At 40.5% G+C, this 20,031-nt stretch overlaps 1 protein-coding gene across 1 annotated transcript; it reads right to left on the reverse strand.

Moving 5' to 3' along the window:
- Nucleotides 1–2,172: 2,172 nt before the first annotated feature.
- On the reverse strand, nucleotides 2,173–7,555 carry LOC114184944 (protein SRG1-like). The gene is made up of 4 exons (XM_028072366.2): nucleotides 7,253–7,555; nucleotides 6,914–7,161; nucleotides 3,259–3,583; nucleotides 2,173–2,667 (listed from the first exon to the last, which is right to left on the reverse strand). Exons 1-4 carry the CDS (start codon nucleotides 7,523–7,525, stop codon nucleotides 2,413–2,415), a joined length of 1,101 nt encoding a protein of 366 aa, XP_027928167.1. The 5' UTR covers nucleotides 7,526–7,555; the 3' UTR covers nucleotides 2,173–2,412.
- Nucleotides 7,556–20,031: the final 12,476 nt, after the last annotated feature.

Genomic DNA, 20,031 nt, shown 5'->3' on the forward strand with positions numbered 1-20,031 from the left:
TACTTCAACAAAGCATGATTCCAAAGCAATGGCTTCAAGTTACTTCAACAAAGTTTCATCAAATCTTCAAGAAACAAACCATCTAGGCTTCGCATGTCAACAACAACTCTAGATGGAACAAACCTAAAAGTCAAGGAAAATTGTCACAAAATGAAAGAACTTATATAATATAAACAATTATTTTAATTGATTTGAAATATTATCCTCGACCGACAAGTTCAATCATCGGACGGTCATGCAGAGGAGGGTCATGTTCTGCATTTAAATTATAATCAATTGTAGATTGTGGTCCAACTATATCCTATGGAACTGGGATGGTTTAGAGTTGTCACCAGTGACAAAAGATGATCACTAGTGCAAAAAGAGCTTATTATGACAGGTAAAAAGGACTTATTGTGATAGGTATGTTGGCATCATAGTTGCAGGAGTCATAAAAAATACGTTTTTTCTATGACATCGTGAAAATATGTCATAATAAGTCTAACTTACTATGATAGGTATTTCTACACCTAACATAATAAGTGAGTATTTTTTTAATTTTTTTCAATTTTCCTCCATTCATAATAGTATTACCTGAATATAACAATATATAATTTTCAAATAAAAGAATTTCATTGACTTACTTTATCCAAATAATATTATCCAAAACAGACTTACTCTATGAAATTATATATACATAAAGATGTTTTACCTAATAAAACTCTGAAACAAAAGGAAAAAAAAGTAGAGAAGAAACCCTAATGTTGATCCTGTTCGTCGAGAGAAACTTCATCATCATCGTTATTGGCATCTTGGATTTCAAAACCAGCATTGTCATTCTCCAAAGAATCCAAGCATGCAAGTGCCGCTTGAATTAAATTGTAACAAAAACACACTTTTATCACATTCCTCATTAAATTTTATGTTCATACATATTGTTTTAAAAATTTGAAAAACAGAAAAAAAAAATTGATAGGAGATAGTTGCCTGAGTGCGGTTGTCGGCATTGGCAAGTGTGGCAGCCATTTTGGACATAAATGAAGGCGAAGAGGGTCACGACACCATAGCGTTGGAGTCACGTTGCAAACACGACGAGCGGATGGCGCGCAGACGGTATGCGAAAAGCGCGCGGACAGAGGACGAACGATGCGCGAACGACACAATGACGACAATGTGAAACAATAAGGTAATATTACTGTTTGAGAAAGAAAATATACTTCTGGAGAAAGAATTGAGACGAGAAAGAGAAAGAGAAAACAGGGAAGGAAAAAATTAGGGATTTGAAGATATTATTACAGGTTTCTCTAAATCTGTCATAATATATTTTTAACATAATTTCAATTTTGCCACCGCACCCATCTATTATGATAGGTCCTCTGCACTTGTCATAATAAATTTTCCCTTTTCACTTATTATGATAGATCCTTTTTTACTAGTCATAATAATTGTTACTTTTATTACAAAAATGTCACCGGTCAACTTATTATGATAGGTGGCTTATACCTGTCATAATAAGTCGTCATAGATTCCCCTTTTTCCACTAGTGGATGCACTAATCGAGGCTGAGGATGGTGCAACATGAGGTGAAGTCTTCCCTTTTGATATTACGTAACATGTTTAATTTGTAACTGTAAGTGCTTTGATGGCATTGAAGTGCTTGGTACCATTTAGAAAATTATCTAATAATGGATTAGCAATTTTCCTTTAAAAGTAATTTTTTTGTATTGGGAATAATGGATTAGCAATCTAATAACGATCAACTTTTCAAAATAATTAGAAGCCATAAAGATTACAAAATCCATAGGTATTGGGAATAACTTGTAAAATCAACTACTTCTTTTAAAAGGTTTTTTTATCACCATAAATATCAATTAGTTGTTTTTTTGTACATAATTGAAAATATAATGGGGTTAAACCTCAGCTAGTAACGGGGTTTCAAACCTCATGTAGTATAATGAGGTTTAAAACCCTAAACAATAATAGGGTTTTAAATATCGTCTGGGGTTTTAGGCAGTAACGGGATTTCGAATCCCAAGCAGTATCAGGGGTTTTCTAAACCGTTGACAAGGTATGCTTATTTCAGGAGTTGCTAAAAATCTCAGGTAATCTATTAGCGACGCTGACTCTTTTAGAAAAATGACAAATCACGAGAAACGCAGTTGGTGGGGGTTAAAACCCCATAAACGCTGAAAATAACCACAACTAAATACATTTATTTTTGTAGTGTGTTAATGTTGTGATGCATGAAAAGAAACATCAAAGGAACTAGAAATCAGACATAAAGTAAAGATCGGATGGTATGCACTACAAACTGTTGTTACATAAACTTTTTTGGATTATCAATACAACTTCGATGTTATTCTAACTTTTGTATTGTGCATACCACCCTTAGAACTGGTGCAAATAATTTTTTGATTCCTAATTTTGATAACTTCAATTAGGGTGCTCTATTTTCATGTTGTCTCTGTTAGACTTTCCTTCAAGTTTCCGAGCAAAAAAATCTTTAAAATACTGGTTCGCGCTAGTGCTCTTGAACTGTGGTGGTGTTTGATGAGTTATCAAACATGGTGAAGGACCTAAGACAGCATCTTCTCTAGGGCTATAAAATGTTGCAAATGAAAGTCTTTCCTTTTCAGAGTTCACTGTTGCTCGATGTTCAACACTTCGATATGTTCCATTGGTAATAATCTATGCCATATAAAACATGCAAAATTGGAAGTAAATATTATTAGGATATATAAACCACATAGAAAAGAAAAACAATATAATTATGAAATAACTTTTTTTTTTACTGGTTGACATTATGTTTTACCATGTGTTCATGACTCTAATTCAAAGAATAGTTGAACTTTGTAATTTTCTTGCATATGATGAATACAATGCTTTTCGTACATGGAATGAATAAAGAAATGGTTCAAAGTTGAAAACAGTCATTCATTTTTTAAAAATAAAGTGAGAAAATTAAAAAAAAAAATCAAAAGATAAAAAAGATGGTAAGAAATCATAAAAATTGAATAAAAGATTACAAATATAATTTCTCCCAAATGTACCCTAAAAAGATCACCAAAACGTTGATTAATAAATTGCATTAAGTTTAATAGGTGAATTAGATTCTTAACATTTTAAAAGTCTGCTTCCTAACAGTAAATATAAATCCAGAATCTTAAAGTATTGTAAGACAAAGTATTTGGAAGAAATTACTAATTTAAAACTGAAAAATTAAGAAAATCAAGCAAAAGACCACCTAAAAGAACAAAAATGTCCTTGCATATATATTACCTCCATTATGTCACCAACATTGACAACAAAGGCATTAGGCAAGGGCTTAACAGGAACCCACATGCCATCTTTTCTTATCTGCAGCCCTTCGATCTCATTGAGTTGTAAGAGGATGGTGAGAGCATCTCCATCAGAATGATTTGAGAAACCAATGACCTTTTCTGGTTGAGGAAAAGGAGGGTAATAGTTCATCCTCATCCTTTGTATCCCATCTTCAAATAATTCTATCATTTCCCTTTCTTTTACCTCCAAAGCTTTTTCCATTTGCCCAATTATGATCATGGCTACATCTTTCATTTTCTGTGAGTATAGCTCTAGATTGTCTCTGTATAACACAGACCAACACGGCTGTAAAATGCATTTTTTTATGACATAAATAAATGATTACTTCTCTTCTAGTTTCCTAAATTTCATTTAATTAAAATATTAATCAATTTACTTAATCATGTTTTTATTTTAACATAACACCTAAACAATTTTGGTTTTGATTTTTTTTTTGAATCCCATTGACTTTCGATGGAACCATAAACGCCACCGCAGGTGGATTCATTGATTATCATAAAAAGAGATGTGTAGTCTTTTTTTCATAGTTTGAATTTTTTTCCTAAATTGGACTTTTGTTGACAAAGGTTTTAACATATATATTCCTCAATGGAATTCCTTGCTTCAATTATATAACAACCATCTTCTCACATCCAAGTCATCTAAATAATGACTAAATAAACGTTAAATCAAACTCAATTACCTTGTGTTTGGATGGAGCATTTCAACAATGCTTAGAAATTGAAATGTTTTGTATTTGAATTGCTTGTAATTAAATTCCATTCATTTTTTAAATAACTTGTTTGGATAAGGAAATTAAAATACCTGACATTTCAATTTCTTGTTTGAAAAAAAATTGAATTTATTGTGAGATAAAATTTAATTTTAACAATATTTATTTTACGCTTAATTATGTTTTGAGTTCATGATAAATTCGGAAACATGCTCGACAACCCAGATGGGACGGGCAGACCTAACTACGCAACCAGATTGGTTAGACCCGATGACCAACCCGAGCTGGACCAACTAGGAAGCCCAGACAAGCTGGCTGGCCCAATGATCTAGAGGCCTGACGGCTGCACGATTGTGCCGTCAAGTTCGTCAATATGGCCTGGTCCAACCCGTCTAGGTCATTGGCCCAATGCTCCAAACGGGTCCGACGATCAAGACGGGTCCAACGACCTTGACGAGCCCGAAGATATGGACGAGCCCGACAATCCGTCCGGGCCGTCGGGACCGTTTGGATAGTCTAGCCCATACGAGTCGTCGGGCCCGTTTGGATCGTCGGGATCGTTCGGGTCATCGGGCTCGTTCGGTTCATCGTTCCCGTCCGGGTCGTTGGGCCCGTCCAAATCATTGGGCTCGTTCGGGTCGTCGGGCCTGTCCGAGTCATCGGGCCCATCCAGGTTGTCGGGCTCGTTCGGGTCGTCGAGCTTGTCCATGTTGTCCCACACTTCCGGGTCGTAAGGCATGTCCAAGTCGTTGGGCTCGTCCAGGTTGTCAGGCCCAATGATTTGGAAGGGCTAGTTTGGGTCGTCAGGCTCGTTTGGGGGTCGGGTCCGTCCAGGTCGTCGGGCTCGTCAGGGTTGTCTGGCCCGTCTAGGTCAGGCCCGTCCGGGTCATCGAGCCCGTCTGGATCATCGGGCCCGTTTGGGTCGTTAGGCCCTTCTGGGTCGTCGAGCATGTCCGAGTTGTCGGGCCCATCGGATCATCGGCCCGTCCGGGTCATCGGGCCCGTCTGGGTCGTCGGGCACGTTCGGGTTTCGGGCCCGTCCGGGTCGTCGGGTACGTCTGAGTTGTCTTGCCCGTCCGGATCATCTAGAATGTGAGGTTGAGTGGGAATAATTTCAAATTCCACCTATTTTGAGGGTATTTGAATTTGTACTAATTTAGCTAATTGAAATCCTTCAAAAAAATGCTTGCGTTTGAAATTATTTTTAATTTCTCTATCCAAACAAAGCATTTCATTACAAAGAAATTTAAATTCTTCCAAAAAATGAATTGCTTCATTAAAATACTCTATCGAAACACACTCTTAGCTTATTCCGTTAAGCTTGGATCCCTTCATATCTCGTTAAATCTCAGACCTTCAAATATTCACAAGCTGCATGAATTAAATTGGATCCCCATACATTAACATGTTATTCTTTCAAGCTTGGATCCTCGTACATATGCAAATAATTAAACTAAAATCATTGATTAATGTTGAATCTCCATATATATAAAGGTTAGATCTCCATACATTCACAAGCTATTTAAATAAAAACCATTCATTAATCTCGGGTCTTGGGTAGCTACTCATTAAAGCTCAAATCCTAGATATCCATAAGTTACTTACCCCATAAAATTCACTAAAAGTTCAAATCCAAGTCATCTAATGTCTACTTAGAAGACATTAATTTAAAGTTATTTAATGTATTCTATTAACGATATTAAAGAATTTTGAGTTGAATATGTGAAATTCATTTTAAAATAAAGAAGAGAGAGATTAAAATAGCACACATGGCCAAAAGGCCCACATATGAAAAAGACCTCAAGGCAAAAATAGCCTCAAAAGCCTAATGGGATAGGGCCAACCCATGCCCCAACCTATGTGAGTTGGTATAAGATCAAGATAGACTAGGTTGGATTAGACCTAGGTTGATTTGACTATATCCTCGATATGAACTAACATAGTTGGACTTTTTGAGTCGAGGTAGCTCGGATTGAATCTTGGCTCGAGCCAATTTAACTTGACCTTGGACCTATGTTGACTTGCCTTGAACTTCAAGTCGAGCTGACTCGTCTTGACTTTGGACTCAGGGCCGACTTGTTTAGACCTTCAACAAGGGTCGACTTGTCTTGACCTTCATCCCAAGCTTACACAGATCGAATATTGGCATAGTTCGAGTTAGCTTGACTTTGGGTTAGGCCGACTTGGCTCAACCTTCAACTTGGGCCAACTTGATTCGACCTTCGACCTATGTTGACTTAGCCTGAACTTTGGCCATGACAAGCTCAACTCAACCTTCGACTAGTTTGAATTCACTAAACTTTCAACCTGAGTTGCCTAGGCTCATCCTTTGTCCTAGATAGCTTAGGCTAGTCTCCACCTTCGACCCATGCCGACTCAAATTGAATATGGACCTAGGTTGACTTGGCTTAGTTATGACACCCGATTCACTCGGTCGAGTCCATCTATGTCGGTCTTTGGCCTAGGTCGACCTCCAGCTTGCATCAACCTTTGTTGCCCTTTGGCTAGAGCTGGCTCATCTCAACCTTTTACTCATTTCGGCCTGTCTTGACCTTTAACTTGAGCCGAAAAATCTTGAACTTTGGTCTAGAACAGGGAATTTTGTTCTTCGGTCCAGGTTTATCTGTCTTAACTTTCGGCGAAGACCAATCCATCTTGACCTTCGTCACTTGCATTTTCTCTCAACCTTTGGTTCAGACCAAACCGTCTCTACGTTTAATGTCAATTGTTGACATGGGTCACTAGTCTCAATCTTAGACCTGACCAACTCATCTCGACCTTCAATTTAGACCAACTTTATATTGTATTATCACTATACAAATAAAAATGCACATATAAATTCGTAAAAAAAAATTGACAAAATATAAACATATATAGAACCTGAAAGGATGGGGAAGTTGTGGAAATAAGTGGGGCATTCTGGATTTTCTAGGAAGGCTGTTCATATAGAACATATCATTCCAATCAAGTTTTTGATCTTCACTCACAACAAATAATTGCCCAAAACCCTCCATATTCTCTGAAGTCTGCCAAAACTTTTTCTTCTCTGACATTGGAAGGTTGAAGAATTCCTTAATCTCCAACTTAATTTTCTCCACCAAAGAAGAGCTCACGCCATGGTTTATAATCTAAAAAATATTAAAATTGAAATCCATTAACTGTTTGAGATTATATGCGTTCCAAATAAATTGAAGAATAAAAAGAGAATATGAAACTAACCTGGAAGAATCCCCATTCTTTGCAAGCAAGGTGGAGCTTGGCCAATTCCGAACTCCCAGATTCTTGAGAAAGCAAATTGTGCATGTCAATAACAGGAATCTGAAGGGTGGCATGAGATTGTTGAGAGATGAGGAGCCTTTGTTGTTGATGTTGAGGCTGAAAGTATCTCTGTGGAACATTAGATACACTCTCTTTAGACAACTCTTGAACTGATGGTACCAAGACCGAAGTCCCTGATTCCTTGAACAACTTTTCCATACCCTCTTGGCTCATCTTTATCTCTTCTTCAACTATAAGCCCTGTCTTTTATAATATTATGACTGCCTGACATTGAGATCTATGCGTTGCCTAATTTTGATGTAATTTGATACACGTGGTATCAAATGCTTACAAAAAAATTTAATGTGATATAACCCTCACTTCAACTTTTCTATTAGTCAACATCACTATTCATAAATATCACTTTTGTATGATGAAACTGATACGCCTTGTGGGAATGATAAGTATAATATAAGTTAAGAAGATTAGGTGAGAATTTTTTTAGAAAATTTTGTTACAATCTTATATTATATGTAATTAAATGGTATCCTATGGTCCTGCTTACAGTTATATAGAATTTTTTTTGTACCAGTTCTATTTTTTAAACTTTATTTATAGAAGTAATTTTATTCAGAGCTCACTGTCAGAATTTGGCTTCATGCGGACCCAATTTTGATTGCATCTTTGCCTGCAGACGTCAATTGCGTAATTTAATTCTCAATATAAATTTTTATTATTAAGTGCAAACATTTCGCGTATTTATATGTCTTATAAAAAAACGAATTATGTGAATAATTATTGAAATAAAAAATATTATTAAATATAAAAAAATCATCATTGTAAAATGCCAATTATGAAAATAAATCAGTATTGTTTACTTTAGTCATTTATTATGGATAGTTAATTAAGTTAAAAAAAAGAAGATGTAATATATAAAAAAATACTTACCAAACTGAAAGGTAGAATTACAAGGATTTGTATAAAAGATGTAGTTAAAAGTAGAACTTATTATATTAATTTAATTTTTATAATTTTATTATAAGTTTATTTATGGAAAGTAATTAATTCAGTTTAATATATATTGTTCCTGCAGAGAACAAATAAGATGAGTTAGGCACAAGCGTCACCTTATCATGTAGTCCGCTATCTCCTCAGTTGACTTCTCCTTGGTTGATACATGTCAGCTTGGACCTAGGAGGGGTTACCTTTAGTACCCGTTTTTCTCTGAAGATGGTTTCCACCCGCAGCAAAGCTGGAGTGAACAAGCAGGCGAATGCTGGTCCCACAGGACCTGCTGGCATCACCCCTGACCTGGCCGCGATCCTAGACGGCCAAGCGAAGATGCAACAACCCACATCCCCCCTCACAACCTCACCTCCACCTTCCCTATGATCAACCATCCCATCCCACCTCACCTGCTCCCTCCCCACCAGCCCAGACGCCGCCACCCCTTCACTGGCTTTATCGCCAACACCCTTCTTCCAGCCCAGTGGGAACCTTTCACCCTGGATCGCTATACTGGCGAAACTGACCCTGACGAACACCTTAAAGTCTACATCACCCATGTCGCCCTATACACATCCCAATACGCAGTCTTTTGCAAAGCCTTCCCCACCACCCTCAAGGGCCCTGCCTTAGAATGGTTCACAACCCTTCCACCTTACTCAATCGACAGTTTCGACGTCCTCTCCCACATGTTCTCTACCCATTTCGCTGGCAGCCGCCCACACTAAACTACCACCATATCCCTCCTAGGCATCCGACAAGAACAAAACGAACCACTCAGAGCGTTCATAGATCGCTTCAACAAGGCAACCCTTCGTACACCACACCTAAACCAGGAAATGATCCTCCACTACATGGCCCTTACCTTACAACCCGGCCCCTTTGCCAACAACGTCTATCTCCACCCACCTGCCTCCATGCACGAACTCAAGTTACGTGCAGCTGACTATGTTCGCATGGAGGAAATGCAAACCCTCCACACCAAATTTTACAACGACTATGCAGCCACCACCGCCAACCCCACCCCACAGCCTAACCCACGTCCTGATACCTGCCCACGCGAACCCCGCCAACCTCGCTTCACCAGATACGCCCCTCTTACCGTAGCCCGCTCCTGCATCCTCGACGAAGCCCTACAAGCCGATCTAATCCCTCCACCACGCAAGACAACCACACCTCCCAATGCCGATATGACCAAATATTGCCGCTATCACCGCAACCATGGCCACACTATAGAAGAATGCAAAGCACTCCAGGATAAAATAGAAGAACTGGTCCGTGCTGGCCACTTTCGCTGCTTCATCCGAAGAGACGACCACTCCTCCTCTCGAACCTGCCACCCCCCGATCCGATCACAGACGTCCTTCACATGACGCTCGTCATGACAGACACCCACCCAACCCACCAGTCAAGAACTGGAGCCGGCCCACACCGACATCACCCCGACCAATCCTCCCCTACGTGGCACCATTAACACCATCTCTGGTGGCTTCGCAAGCGGAGGATCCACCTCTTTTGCCAGGAAAAGACACCTCTGCCATATACAATCCATCAACCACATCACCCATTCCCACTACAGACGCCGTATGCCTCCTATCGTCTTCACAGATGATGACTTCCACGGCCTCGACCACCAACAAGATGACCCCATGGTCATCATTGCTGAAATCGAAAATTACACTGTCAAGAAAGTCCTAGTTGATCAGGGCAGCTCTGTTGATATCCTCTACTGGGCCACCTACCAAAAACTTCAACTTCCTGATACCGCCATTGTCCCATATGACAAGCCAATATATGGCTTTTCTGGTGAACAAGTATCCACCCGGGGCTACATTGACCTCCACACCGTCTTTCGGGAGGGAACGCAAACTAAAACCATCCCAATCCGCTTCCTCATCGTCGACGCGCCAACATCCTATAACATCCTCCTGGGCCGTCCTTCCCTCAATACCCTTGGCGTCGTCATTTCCACTCCTCACTTAGCCATGAAGTTCCCTGCCCCGTCCGGCGACATCCTTACCATCCACTACGATATAGCTTGCGACCACAACTCCCAATCCAACAAACCAACCATATCGAGAGACCCCTTGGCTCCAGCATAGCTCTATTCGGCGAAGACCTTGACCCCAGAATAGGTCGGGATGTTCACCTCGAACCAGTTGAGGACACCTCACCTCTAGAGCTTCCCAATGGTCAGTCTATTAACCAAGGCACCAGTTTAAACTCTGACGAGCGTGCCACCATCACACCCATCCTTATCAACAACACCGATCTTTTCGCCTGGTCAGCCGCTGACCTCCCTGGAGTGGACCCCCAAATAGCATCCCACAAACTATCCATATATAAAGAAGGCCGCTATGTATCCCAGAAAAAATGCAAGCTTGGCGAAGAACGCCAGCAAGCAGCCAATGTTGAAGCCGACAAGCTACTAAACGCAGGATTTATAGAAGAAGCTCAGTACACCACTTGGCTTTCTAACGTTGTCTTGGTGAAGAAAGCCAATGGCAAATGGCGGATGTGCGTAGACTACACAGACTTGAACAAGGCTTGCCCTCGCGACGCTTACCCCTTACCCAACATCGATCGACTCGTGGACGGTGTGGCAGGGAACAAGGTGCTTAGTTTTTTGGATGCATATTCAGGATATAACCAAATCCCCATGGCCGCATCAGACATGCACAAAACCGCCTTCATCACGGACGATGCCAACTACTTCTATAGGGGCATGCCATTTGGCCTCAAAAACGCCGGAGCAACTTACCAACGACTAATGGACAAGGTGTTCAGCCACCTAATGGGACATTGTGTCGAAGTATACGTCGACGATATGGTTGTCAAGTCCCCAAGTCATCACCAACATGTTGAAGACCTGTCAGCAGTTTTCTCCGCGCTACACCAATACAACCTTCGACTCAACCCCGACAAATGTGTATTCGGCGTTGACCGGGGTAAATTCCTTGGTTTTATGTTAACCCAACGCGGCATAGAGGCCAACCTTGAAAAATGCAAGGCTATCATCGAAATGCGCAGCCCCACTACTGTTAAAGAGGTCCAACGTCTCATTGGCCGTCTCACAGCCATTTCCCGTTTCCTACCCAAACTAGCCGAACAAACCCAACCCATAATCCAACTCCTAAAGAAATCCACCCGGTTCACGTGGACTGATGATTGTGAACAAATATTCCAAAAACTAAAAACAACCCTAACCTCCCCACCTATCCTCCACAAGTCGTACACTCATCAACCCCTGCTTGTATACATCACAGCCACTGATTATATCGTCAGCGCCGCGCTGGTCCAAGAAATAGAAGGCACACAGCATCCTGTGTATTTTGTGAGCGAAACGTTGCAAGATCCTGAAACCAGATATCAAATGGTAGAAAAGCTAGCCCTATCTTTTGTCCACGCAGCACGCCGCCTACGCCCATATTTCCAAAACCACACCATAACCGTTAAGACCGACTACCCAATCCAAAAAATATTACAAAAACCAGATCTGGCCGGACGCATGTCATCATGGGCCGTGGAACTATCAGAATTCAACATACGCTATGAACCCCACGGCCCCATCAAAGCCCAGTGTCTCTTAGACTTCGTCAATGACCTACAACAAACACCCATAGAGGACTAGTGGACGCTTCATGTAGATGGTTCGTCAAATTCAAGGGGTGTCGGCGCCGGCATCGTCTTAGAAGGCCCCAACGACATCCTCATTGAAAAATCCCTTCACTTTGCTTTCAAAACGTCAAATAACCAAGCCGAATACGAAGCCATCCTCGCCGGCCTTTCCCTACCCCGCGAGGTAGGCGTCAAAAGATTAACTTGCAAAACCGACTCCAAACTTACTATAGGTCATCTAAATGACGAGTTTCAGATCAAAGTCCCCATCCTTCTATAGTATTACCATCTGGTCCGCGCAGTCATTCAATCCGCCTTCGAACAAGTTCGCGTCGAACACATCCCAAGAACCGACAACGTCAGGGTCGATATCCTTTCCAAATTAGCCAGCACCAAGCTAAAAAACCGTCACCGATCCTTACTACAACAAACACTATCCACACCTTCCATCACACACACTTGTCAAAACTTAACCCACATCCCAGCTAACAGCGTCACCCCCTCCCAAAGCCAAAACTGGACCACCCCCTACATCCAGTACCTCAAAACCGGCAACCCCCCTAGACGCTGACAAAACTTGGCTGGCTAAGGCCGCCAGGTACACCATGATAGGCGATGACCTCTATAAACGCGGATATGGCCAGCCCCTCCTTAAATGTGTCACGGCAAAGCAAGCCCAATATATTATCAAAGAGCTACACGAAGGTATTTGTGGTTATCATTCCGGCGCACGCACCATGGCTACTAGAGTTCTTAGAGTCGGATATTTCTGGCCGACCATAGAAGCAGACTGCCAGGATTATGTCAGGAAATGCAAACCATGTCAAAAACATGGCAACCTTATTCACCAGAAACAAGAACAACTACACCACATACTATCCCCATGGCCATTCGCTAAGTGGGGAAAGGACATTCTCGGCCCCTTTTCACCCGACAAGGGGCAGGTAAAATTCCTAATTGTAGGCGTCGATTACTTCACTAAATGGATAGAAGCTAAGCCGCTAACTACCATCACGGCCCAGCAAGTTCAACAATTTGTGTGGAAGGACATAATATGCAGATATGGCGTGCCACATACTATCATAACAGACAATGGCCGACAATTTATTGACAAAGAGTTAGCCAAATTTTACACTAGTCTAGCCATCATGCACATCACAAGTTCTGTAGAACATCCACAAACCAATGAACAAGCAGAGGTGGCAAATAAAGTTATCCTCGTAGAGCTGCACAAGAGATTGGATACCGCCAAAGGCCGATGGCCCGAAGAATTAATAGAAATACTGTGGGCTTACAAATGCACCCCTCAATCATCAACAAACGAATCCCCATTCAGTTTAGTCAACGGCGCAGACGCCATGATACCAGTAGAAATTGGCGAACCATCCCTGCGCCGAGAACTGTACGACCCAACCCACAATCACCAAAACATGGCCTTACATCTCGACCTTCTACCTGAACTCAGAGAAAAAGCCCAGATACACAATTTAGCTGCCAAACAACGAGCTGCCAGGAAATATAATGCAAATCTATGTCCACGATCGTTCGTCATCGGGGACCTAGTATGGAGAATGGCCAGCAGTGCTAGAAAGAAGGATGGCAAGTTCTCCGCCAATTGGGACGGCCCGTACCGTATACACGAAGATGCAGGAGGAGGAGCATATCGCCTAGAACACTTATCTGGGGAAGAGATTCCCAACACCTGGAATGTATCCCACCTCAAGTTCTACTTCAGCTAAACGTATACTGTAATCGAACCAATACTTGTAACCCCGGGTGTACTCTTTTTCCTCACCTGGTCTTTTTTCCCTAAGGAGGGTTTTGGCCAGGGAGGTTTTAACGAGGCACCCCTATTCAATAAATAAAAAGAAGGGTTCCCAACTATACAACTTTTCCATGTGTTTCCTTCATACTCGCTTTACCCCAAGTAAGCGGCCTGGGTCGAACACCCCTATATTATGATTAATTTGCTTAAGTTCCCCACTCTTACCCCAAGTAAGCGGCCTGGGTCGAACACCCCTATATTATAATTGATTCGCTTAAGTTCCCCACTCTTACCCCAAGTAAGCGGCCTGGGTCGAACACCCCTATATTATGATTGATTCGTTTAAGTTCCCCACCCTTACCCCAAGTAAGCGGCCTGGGTCGAACACCCCTATATTATGATTGATTCGTTTAAGTTCTCCACCCTTACCCCAAGTAAGCGGCCTGGGTCGACCACCCTTATATTATGATTGATTCGTTTAAGTTCCCCACCCTTACCCCAAGTAAGCGGCCTGGGTCGAACATCCTTATACTATGATTGATTCGCTTAAGTTCCCCACCCTTACCCCATGTAAGCGGCCTGGGTCGAACACCCCTATATTATGATTGATTCGTTTAAGTTCCCCACCCTTACCCCAAGTAAGCGGCCTGGGTCAAACACCCTTAACATATAACTTATCGCGACGCACATACACCACATATTATCACAACTCGGCATACACAATAACACAGAACGTTAATCGCATTAAACTTAAACGCAAAGTATACCAACATAACACAATGTACCGGTTATTACAGACATAGGCTCAAATATATTCAGAAGAATAAAAGTTAAAGTCCTATTCTACCGCGTCAGCCCTCACTTCTCCAGCATCAACCGCCTCGATAACTTTTTCAGCCACTTTCTCCTCCACCCTCACATTCGCTTCCTCACCAACACTACCGTCATCCTCATTCACAAGCCTCTCGTCGACAACATCCTTATTAACATCAAACTTGACGTCCGTAACATCCACCTCCCTGTGGAAAAATGCCGCTTGACGCAACCCCTTTTCAAAACCATTGATGTGTTCCTGTATAATGCTATTCTTCAAATCATCGAGCTCACCCACAACTCCATCATACTTATCCTTCAAGTCCTCATAGTCCTCTTCAAATTCCCCTATCCTTTTATTTAACTTTTCTTCAGAATCCAAGCAACGAACCCTCCATGACGCCAACCTCTTTCTCTCCGCATCCTAACTCTCCTTTGCCTTCTCCAATGCAACCTTTTCCTCCTCCAGCTTATCCACCTTCCCCTACAACTCCTCTAGTTTTTCCCGGCCCCCCTCCTTCACTTCCCTCTTATAAAGGGACCCCACGCGCCGGCTCAAAACTAAAGCCTTGCTTCCAAACTCCACCATTGTCCTCACAAGGTGGTCCGCATCCATGTCGTTAATAGAATTCACAATGGTATCTGGGAGGGTAATTGAAATGTCCTTCCTCACAGATATTTCCGGCAACTCGATCAACCCAGATTCTGGCCCTTTCTCGCCACTGGCCGATCCTGCTCCACTAGCCGACCCCGTTCTGAGCAGGGCCGCCCTTACTTTCTTCACGTCTTTTCCCTTCCCGGGTCGAGGCGGTAACTCAGCCTTCCTCTTAGTCCCGCCGTGCACATGCACCTCCACCACAAACTCTTGCAAGTTGGGAACATCAGTCTTCCCAGCTGCCTTGGCCTTAGCGGCCATCTCCTTCCTCAGCGTTTGGAAAAGAGCTAAGTTCTTCTTTCCAGACTGCGCCATATGCCCTATAATAATACATTACAATTCGGATCAAAACAACTTAGAATTATTAACACAGTTTCAATAATAAACAGATACGTTCGATATCTATTATCGGATGAACCGAATTATAAACTCTAACTAGGCCCTTAATGGGCACCTTATCAACAAACTTCAACAGAATCTCCACCACCTCCTTATCACCAGCCGACAACTCATCCATCCCCATGTCTTTATACCGAGAAGGATTACTTGTCCAACTAAAAGGAAATTTAGTGCTCCCATCTGCGTTCAAAAAATGAGCTTTTCCTCCTTTTTTAACGACAACCTTGAAGTACTCATCCTTGAAATGCTTGAAAGACTGGGAAAACGCATTCATTAATCACTGATTTGACCTTCTGAGAGTTTTGACTTACTTGAGCTTCGGAGACTCTTCTGCAGGTAACCCCTCCTGGGTCCAAGCTAACATATATCAACCAGGGAAAAGCCAACTAAGAAGATAGCGGACTACATGGTAAGGTGACGCTTGTGCCTAACTTATCTTATTTGTTCTCTGCAGGAACATATATATATATATATACATATATATACATATATATATATATATATGTATATACATATATATGTATACATATATGTATATATATGTATACATATATATATATATATGTATATACATATATATGTATACATACATATACATATACATATATACATATATATATATATATATATATATATATATATGTATATATGTATATATGTATATATGTATACATATATACATATATACATATATACATATATACATATATACATATATACATATATATATATATATATATATATATATATATATATATATATATATATATGTATATATGTATATATGTATATGTATATGTATGTATATATATATATATATGTATAACATATTTGTTTAGATGGGTGTGGTGACATTCCATTTAATATTATAGTCTAATAAATAAAACATTACATAATTAAAAAATATAGAGCAACAAGATGGAAGTTTAGATTAACTATTACAGTTATCTATGAGTTTACTGTAGTACTCAAAAGCAACTAAGGGCACCAAAAAGCCCAAGATCAAAATGTAAACATAATCGTATCAAGTTTTTCAAAAAGGAAGACAAGAGTAAAGACCAACTAAAGCAATCTATTCTAGACTGCAACATCTTTGTTCGCCTGCTCCACCTCAACATGCACTTCCTCTTATGTTTCCACTAGTATTGGTGATAATCGCAAAAAGAAAAGCCAAACAAAAAACAGACATAAAGAGAAAGGGTAAGCTAGTAAAAATATTTTTAAAAGATAACTGAGTAATTATAAAACACAGATAACATAAAATCTCCCCGTGAGACTCATGGTATTACATCAAACTATGTATACATTTCCAAAACCCTTTATCATTATATACCAAGCACAACAAATTTTAGCCTTGTTCCATCACATAAAACATACATGGCGTCATATTTCACGCTTTAAGGAGTAAATCAATCAATCATGGAACAAATAAAGGAATTAAACACTTCCCTGCATGAATCTTGCTTAAGATAGACATCCTCACTTAGGCGAAAGGGATTCTTTCGCTCAAGTAAACCCTTCTCACTTGAGTGAGAGTTAGAATAGTGGCATTGTGAGGTTTCTACGAGTTCTCGCTTAAGCGAGACCTTCTTGCCTAGGCGAGATTACTCTTGCTCAAAAGTTGAAACTCCTCGTCTGAACGACAACTCGAGCATGATTATGGGTGAGTTTCTACAAAGGGACATAACATTCTATTTGCCTTGAAAGGGTTTCTACAAAGGTCTCGAATCCAAGTTCTGCTATAAGAAGAATTTAGAATATAAGAATGAGAAATAGAAAGGGAAGCTGTTTAAGAATGGACAAACGTAGAGAGAAAATGGTAATGAGAAAGTTGAGAGTGTTTCAAGAGGAAACGAGCTTGGGCCTTTTCCTTTTAATTGACGTCAACTAAACAAAAGAAAGAAATGGGTTTTACTGGTGTAATAGTTGCATATAGGTTCGCCCTTAGTGATGGAGACATGGTTCGGGACCGTCAAAGGATTAGAAAACAGATGATGGAATCATGCACAATATCTTCAAAGAGATCTCAAATTAGCTTCGGATAGTGGAATAAAAACCTTTTTGTAATTTTTGAAATATTTTCTTTGGGCTTTATCAGACTTTTAGTGGTATTGGGCTTTTTGGTGTTTTGGCCTATAGTATATAAGCCCTTATGACACACATTTGTATTCAGATTTGAGTTAAATGAAAATTTGAGTTTTCTCTCAAGTCTTGAGGTTCTCCTTAGAACCACCGATCCTTATCTTTGAATCTCTAATTCAAAGTGGCGGATCTTCCTCACTTATCTTGGAATCTCCTCCAAGTGGCGTAGTTTCCTCCCGTTCCGAGACGATCCTTCATCATATGGTATTTAGAGCTTGGTTTGGATGAATTTATGCTTGTCTGAAATTGGGCGTTTCATTCTGGTTTCATTTCATATTTTTTTCCCGTGGAAGTTTCGAGATTGGTTTGTCGTCGTCTTTCATTCGGTGGTTTCTTTCTCATCTTCGATTGTGCACGTCTCTAAAAGTCAAAGAAGGGGATTTCACGAGCTGTGTGCTTCGCTAGTCCTTGGCAAATTCAATTTCCACCTCATTCCTTGGCAAATTCGAAGAGTTCAACACCGAGAAAGTTCTATCACGAGCAATTGCAAAAGCGACAATGATAAAAGATGTTTCAATTTCAATGGCTTTGTTTAATCCATGGAATTCGTAATCGTAAAATTGCGTAGCTTACCACTTGAACATAATAGCATAAGGAAGTTTCGTTACTTCCAACTACACTAGCTCGTGCCTTTAGTCTGAAGCAGCTTTAGTGTTTGTGAAAATGACTCAATGAAGGGTCCTTTAACAAAAGTCAGTAGAACTAATGGAAACGGAGTTGTAGTTGCCCTTTATTCAATTATGAGTTACTTGTAGGTTGGTCCACTCCCCCTTTTGTGAGCTAGCAAAGTGTAGCAAACGTCAAGCTTGAGGTGTTGTTACTTGAAGTGGTGGAACACATCTTCACAACCACGCATCGTTGGTGCACTTTGGATGATTTGTCCTGTGTTTTTGGTTCAGCTTTGATCAAATTTTCTGGTGCACTAGTTTGTTGTTTTTATAGGTGCAATTTGCTGGTTTAATGGTTCAGCAACGTCCTATGAATTAAGTTTGACAATAGCTTGCTTACATCCATTAGGTGCAATTAAAATTTTCTTGCAAGATTTGAATGGTGGTGGCAACTATTTTAGGTATCTTGGTGCAGAATTTGAGGCAGAAAATTCGAAGCTTGCGATGTGGTCCTATTTAGCACGTTCTAATAGTGACGTTTGAGTTTTGCAATCTGAAAGCAAGCTACTTCTGATTTGGTGATTGGTTCACTAGATTTTCCATTCGCTATATAGATATACTACAGCAACTACTTTTTGAGGTGCAAGCTTGACCTTTCATATGTTGGCAATGGTGACTTTGATTGGCTCGTTGCTTGCTTAATTGGTGTAGGGAAAATTTTAGGTAGCAACTAAAGACCTCTTTCAGAGATGTAAAGGTGCCAAGCGGTGCAGCAAGAAGGGAAACCCATTTCCTTTTGACAACAAGTGTTCTGGTCCAAGCAGTGGACAAGTCTTGCCAGTTTATTTTAGTGAAGTTGGTGTAGTAGATTTTTGGTTATAGCGGTGGCATCTTTCTAGTTTCACTGGTGCAACCTTTGTTTCAAGCATGTTTTGGCAGCCACCACACTCCCCAAGAAATATGTGAAATAGTGGATGAAGGGAAAAGTGGTTCACTCATTTAGCTTAGTGGTGTGCAAAATTTGTGCAAATTGGAAGGTCAAATTTCCAGCATGGTTCGTGTGGTACTGTGAACGTGAAAATGGATTGTTTATAGTGAATTTGGTTAGTCCATTCAAAGGAAGTAAACAATTCAGTTGGAATAACAGGCAATTTTTTTTTCTCAAGCAGTGGTAGCTATCACACAAAATCTGGAATAACACGTGGTGCAAAATTTCTTTTTGGTGCATCAGATGTCAATTCGAAATTGCGGTAGTTTGGCCTATCTATTTAGCTATGTCAGTGCTTGGAATTATTCAAAGGTAAACCAATCAAAAGAAGCAAGCGGTGCATAGACAAAATCTTTTCTCTACTTCATTTGATGCCAATTTGAATTGGTGTAGTGAGAAATTTTGAGCAATTGGCCTTTGCCTTTTTTAGGCTGTGTTGTGCAGCACCATTTCTGACTTGGTGGTAGTACAGCAAGCAACTTGGTGAAACAGGCTGGTCCAAAGAAAAGGGAAAGTAGCGGTATGCGTGATAAGTTCGTTGGTATAGTGGCAATATTGGCAAATGGGTGCAGCAGGATCCTTCAGACAATGGTTGGTGTAGTGAATTTATGCAGCAAGGTTGTTTGAAGAATTGCCAAGTGGTGCAACAATGTTTTGGCCTTGAATTAAGGAATCCAACAATGTGGTGGGATTTGGCCTTGAATTAAGGAATCCAACAATGTTTTGAAGGTTGAAGTAGTGGACATG

Source organism: Vigna unguiculata, chromosome 5 (assembly GCF_037176805.1).
Source record: "Vigna unguiculata cultivar grain cowpea cultivar isolate G323 ecotype 2 chromosome 5, ASM3717680v1, whole genome shotgun sequence".
NCBI lineage: Eukaryota > Viridiplantae > Streptophyta > Magnoliopsida > Fabales > Fabaceae > Vigna > Vigna unguiculata.

Bases quoted from the DNA above. Each gene is read 5' to 3' on its own strand.
- LOC114184944 (XM_028072366.2), bottom strand. From the start codon at position 7,525: ATGAGCCAAGAGGGTATGGAAAAGTTGTTCAAGGAATCAGGGACTTCG. The intron at 7,162-7,252 runs GTTAGTTTCATA...AATATTTTTTAG, and splicing joins AAGAATGGGGATTCTTCCAG to ATTATAAACCATGGCGTGAG. The intron at 3,584-6,913 runs GTTCTATATATG...TGTGTTATACAG, and splicing joins CAACTTCCCCATCCTTTCAG to AGACAATCTAGAGCTATACT.